The sequence below is a fragment of the Lipotes vexillifer genome, unplaced genomic scaffold (genome assembly GCF_000442215.2).
Source record: "Lipotes vexillifer unplaced genomic scaffold, Lipotes_vexillifer_v1.1 scaffold371, whole genome shotgun sequence".
NCBI lineage: Eukaryota > Metazoa > Chordata > Mammalia > Artiodactyla > Lipotidae > Lipotes > Lipotes vexillifer.
Genome location: NW_006786304.1, coordinates 872,380 through 878,100, shown reverse-complemented (window position 1 = coordinate 878,100; position 5,721 = coordinate 872,380). Strand labels below are relative to the sequence as shown.

At 50.2% G+C, this 5,721-nt stretch overlaps 1 protein-coding gene across 1 annotated transcript in view; it reads right to left on the bottom strand.

The window, feature by feature from the left end:
* Positions 1-5,721, bottom strand: part of PRKD2 (protein kinase D2) — a 30,238-nt gene continuing 24,517 nt past the window's right edge. The window contains exons 15-17 of the mRNA XM_007458673.1: positions 2,036-2,303; positions 547-632; positions 1-213 (exon numbers count right to left, since the gene is read on the bottom strand). Of these exons, the coding sequence (XP_007458735.1) occupies positions 1-213; positions 547-632; positions 2,036-2,303 (567 nt within the window). The remainder of the gene's footprint in view (positions 214-546; positions 633-2,035; positions 2,304-5,721) is intronic.

Here is a 5,721-nt window from a genome sequence, read left to right as displayed (position 1 = left end):
TCAGAGGACACTGATGCGCTCGGCCAGCCCCTGCATCTCGTGGTCCCGGGGTGGGAGGCTCCCGCCGAGCTCCCCGTCTGCTGGCAACCCCGGCCCGGGCAGTGGGTGCTCTGCCACGAACTGCTCCCAGCGCGCATCATCACTCTCGTGCGTGATGTACCGTTCGCCCATCTTCCCCTCCAGCTCTCGGAGGTCCAGCCACGTCTGGTACTCCTGGGCGGAGGAGAACAGGGGTTAGTTTGGGTGCTGCACCAAGGGCACGCAATAGCGGCCAGAGCCTCGCCCCATAAGACCTGCCCTGCCAGTGAGAAGCCCGGTACGAGGGAAGGTGAAGGCACACCCTTCACAACCTACCCAGCCAATTAGCTCCACCCCCTTCTACAGCCCAGCCAATGGGAGGCTCAGCCACGTTCCACGTCCATGAAAAATGTACCTACCTCCTTCACTACCTTAGCAGCCAATAAGAGATATGGCTCCACCCCTTCCTCTAACCCAGCCAATGGGCCAGCCCCTCCCACTTCGCTCTCAGCCCCGCCCCTGCATCACCTGTAACCAGGGGTGGCTGAGAGACTTGTCCACGCTGTAGCGCTTGCGCATCTTCACCTGCAGCAGGTTGTTGATGAGGTCGATGGCTGCACCGGAAGGAGAGAGATGGCTCAAGCCCTGCGGGGTGTGGGGCCGTCCCTCCAATAGGAATCCCAGCCTACTAGCCTGCCATCCAGGCCTTCTGCGCTGGCATGGAAGCCTCACCTGCACTAATCGCTCACCCACCCATTTCCTCATTACATTACACATTTATCCCCACCCCTCACGAGGCACACACACTAGATCCTCCATCTCTTCTCCAGGTCTCTACCTCACCATTCCTATGTCACCTTCTTAAGTTCTGTCATACACAAGTACATACAGGATCTTCGCTTGCAGGATCTCAGTTCCCTGACCAGGGATTGAGCCTGGGCCACAGCAGTGATAAGCGTGGAATCCCAACCTCTAGACCACCAGGGAGCTCCCAAATGATTGTCTTAACTAACCTCCCTCCCACACTTCCTGTCTTCCTGAGCTTCTGGCTTCAGGACCTGCCCCTTGTTCTAACTTATTTAAGGCTTCTTGATGCACCCCAGCATCTTAGCCCTGCCCTTAGCTCACCCTCATACTTGGCTTTGCCCCAAAGCCACGGCCTCAGGACTTAATTTTCCCAGGCCCATCTTGAAGTCGGCAAGGCGCATCACACTACCAGGTTACAACGCCACAGCCCCTATATGCAGAGATCCCAAGATCTGCCTCCATCCTGGCCCCCAACCGCTGCTTCTCTGACCTCCACCTGCTCCCAGGTTCCAGGTGTGACTTTGGTCTCAGGGCCGGTCAGTCGTTCTCCTGGACAGCTTCTGAAACCCTCCATGGCCCTGCCCGTCCTCTAGCCATGCCCCTAAACCAGCTCCCTCCATCACTGGATCCAACACCATGGCCCCAGGCCCATCTCCATCCCAGTCACAGACCCAATACCCAGCAAATTAGCCAAGCCCGTGTTCCTCACCCCTGCCCCATGGTCCCACCGCTTCTGCAGGACTAACCCTTTAGGGGTCATAACCCCAAAGACTCCAGGCCCCAGCCAGTGCCTTGGGAGGATCTGTTCCTTCTCTTGGCCACCCCAGCCCGTTGGCTTTCTCAGGTCTAGTCCCTCTCCTGGTCCCACCCTAGACAAGCCAAGTCTTAGCCCCCAAGGCGGCACGTGTCTGTCTTAGCGCTGCTAGGGCACTTCCTTTCCAAATCACATGACCTAGTCTAGGCCTGAGTCTAGGGACCCTGGTTCCATACACCCTCTTGAGTCCCTACCCCAACGTCCCAGGTCCTGGTGCCTCCCTGTTTAAAAGACGGCCCTCCCCATGCCCTTGCCCCATTACTAGCCTCCACCCTCATGACACCAGGCTCTTTTTTAGGGCCCAACCCTCCCGCGGCCCCGCCCATTCTTCCCACCATGCCCCCACCAGGGGGCCTTGCCCCTCGCCTCGGCCCAGGGGTCAGGTGAGTCCCACACCTCCCGCTGAGATGCAGCTCCAAGGGCAGGCTGGGTACATGAAGGCAGCGTTCTGAATCTGGTCTTTGATGTCCTCGTCCTCGTTGAAGGGAAACGTGCCACTGAGGCTGACGTACATGATCACGCCCACTGACCACATGTCCAGCGAGCGGTTGTAGCCCTGGTTGAGCAGCACCTCGGGCGCCAGGTAGGCCGGCGTGCCCACCACCGAGCGCCGGAACGACTTCTCGCCGATGATGCGCGCGAAGCCGAAGTCACACAGCTTCACCTGCGGAGGCGAAGGGTAGAGGGTCTGAGGGTGTGTGGAGGTCGTGCTTCCCGCCCCTCCGCAAGTGTACCCCACCACGGTATTCCAGACAAACTCGAACGCTGGCTCGAATCCAGGTTCCTCTGTTCACTAGCTGGGTGACCCTGGGAAAGTGACTTCCTCTCTCTGTGCCTCAGTTTCCTCATCTGTACGAGGAGGAGGAGGACGAGGGGGAGCGTACCAACGCCTGTATCAGACGGCGGCCATGAGGATTCCCTGAGTTCATCCATCTAAGGCTCACAGGATAATAAATGCCCGGCATGCAGTGAGGGGTCCATAAAGGCTCCCTGCCACTAGACCTCTGTCACATCGAGCAGGTCTCAACCTCCCCGTGCCTCTGCTTCCTCTTTTGCACAGTGGAGATGCTAACAGTTCCTACTTAAAGGGTAGGGTGTATGAATTGAAATATATGGAAAATGTTAGGAGCAGCGGCAGGCATAGAGCGAGCCTCGGTGATCTCAGCGGAGGGACCTAACTTCTCCCAGCACGGGTTTTGTCTTCTGGATTGGGAACGCTAACAGCAGCTGCCGCTCAGGCTTCTCTGGGGATTAAATGGGACCGAACATGTAAATCGCTGATGATGGTATCCAGACGGTAACAGGTGAGAACTTACCTTGCCCTTGTTGGGGGCAGTCTAGGGTCATGGACAGGCTTTAGAGCCAGCAATATCTGGGTTCAAGGTCCTGTCTGCTGCTTACCAGTCCGTGGGCAGCTGCTACCTCTATTCACATACTGTCCCTCCCCTACACAAAACCCTTCTCGGGCTGACTATTGCCCTGAGCCTCTGTTGCCTTCAAAAACAGCCACACCCCAACCCCTGACCCAAATTTCAATGTGACGGCCATACCACGCTTTCCTAAGATCCTCTGCCTTTTTGACAGACCTCACAATCTTCTCCTTCTCTAAGATCCACCCTTTTCTACCTATCTTACAATGGAATATTATTCGCCCATAAAAAGCAGTGAAGCACTGACACATGCTACAACATAAATGGACCTTGAAAACATTAACTAAGTGAAAGAAGCCAGTCACAAAGACCACATATTATATTATTGTATATTCCATAGTTTAATTCCATTTATATGCAATGCTCAGAACAGACAAATCCATGGAAAGCAGATTAGTGGCTGTGGGTTGGGGGGATGATGGGACTGGAGGATGTTGGCTAAGAGGTATGAGGTTTCTTTTGGGGTGGTGAAAATATTCCAAAATTGATCTTGGTGATGGTTGCACAACTCTGAATACATTAAAAGCCACTGAATTGTATACTTTAAATCGGTGAATTGTATAGTATATGCAAAATATCTCAATAAAGCTGTTAAAAAAACAAAAGTACAGATCTTTCCACCACAGGGCCTTTGCACAGGCTGTTCCAGCTGCCTAGAACACTTGTCCCCCCAGAAAACTACTCCTTCTTCAGATAGGTTTTCTCTGACTCTCCACTGGGCTATACAGTTACGTGAGCTCACAGAACTGTGTCACGGAACTCATCACAGACATAATTACATTTTTGTGACAATTTGATCAACATTTGCTCTTCCTTCTATGATCTTTGCTGTCCAATATGGTGGCCACTGGCCACATGTGGCTGCTGAGCACTTGAATGTGGCAAGTGCAACTGAGGAACTACTTTCTATTTAATTTTAATTAATTTATATTTAAAAAGGGATCCTAGGCACTTCCCTGGCAGTCCAGTGGTTAAGAATCCGCACTTCCACTGCAGGGGGCATGGGTCTGATCCCTGGCTGGGGAACTAAGATCCCACGTGCCATGCGGTACGGTCAAAAATAAAAAATAAAAAGGGATTCTAGATTTTGTTATTGGAAAGCTTTTAAATATGCTTGGAACAATTTGGGTGTGTCAATCTACTTTCCCAACAGTTAATTTTATGAAATCTAAGTACAAAACCGAGTATTTCTGATAGAAATTTAATATCTGAATTGAGATGTGCTGTAAGTGTAAACTACACACCGGATTTGGAAGACAGTATGAAAAGAAAGAATATTTCATTAATAATGTTTATGCTGGGACTTCCCTGATGGTCCAGTGGCTAAGACTTCATGCACCCAGTGCAGGGGGCGTAGGTTCGATCCCTGGTCAGGGAACTAGATCCCACATGCTGCAGCTGAGAGTTCACAACTAAAGATACCACATGTCACAACTAAGATCCGGTGCAGCCAAACAAACCAATAAATAAATAAATAAATATTTTTTAATTAAAAAAAGTCAATAATGTTTATGCTGATTGCATGTTGAAATTGTCATATTTAGATATACTAGAATAATTATTAAAGTTAATTTCACCAGTTTCTTTTCACTGTTTAAAATGTGGCTACTAAAAAAAAAAATGTGACTACTAGAAAATGTAAAATTACACATATGGTTCACATTATATTTCTAGTGGATATTACTGCTCGAAGTTAGAGTTTCTCATTCACTGCACTATTGACATTGGGGAAAGATAATCCTTTGTTATGGGGCAGTCCTGTGCACTGTAGGGTGTTTAGAGGCCAGTAGTAACTGCCCCCCCAAACAGTTGTGACAACCAAAAATGTCTCCAACATTGTCAAATGTCCCCCGGGGGGCAAAATCACCACCCCCCACCCCGCTGTAAACCAGTGGGCATAGAGATGGGGATGTCTCTACTTACCACAGTTCCTAATGCCCCAGCATGGAGCCTGGCACAAAGTAGGCACACAGTAATTTTTAGTTGGTGACCAAAATGAACTTTTAAAATGAAATGAAATAATCACAAAACATAGATAATAAAGCAAAAACTTCACAGGGATGTGGAAGGGCTAAATGAGAACCTGTAACTAAAGGCCCTTAAACACAGTAGGCACACAATCAACTGTAGCTGTTAATAATCATCACTCTTGCTTAATCTGGTTCTGCCCCAAGGGGGTTCTCATTGACTAGTCAGAGGCTCATCAAAACTGTTTTCCTAAGAGACCACAGAAGAAATTACCAGTGGCCCCCCTCTGATATCTGTTCTCTGCTTCTCCCCTTAAAAAAAATCCTGAATTTTTAATGAGCCACATGGTCACCTAGAATGAAAACTACATTTCCCAGTTCCCTTTGCAGCCAGCCATGACCACGTGATAAAGTTCCAGTCAATGGGATGTGAGAAGTGCCCCATGCAACTTCAAAGTATTGCCTTAGGGAAGGTAAGGGGTGTATCCATTTCTTCTACCCTGTTTCTTTCCTCCCTTCCTCCCACCCCCATTATCTTTTTACAATTGGGGGCACAGCAGCAGCACATCATGGACCATGAAGACCAGGCAACACCATAGAGAGGCCAGAACAAGACAGCAGGAGCTGTGGTCCCAACACCATGGAACTGCTTTTTCACCCTCAAAATGCTTATGCTGGACCCTAC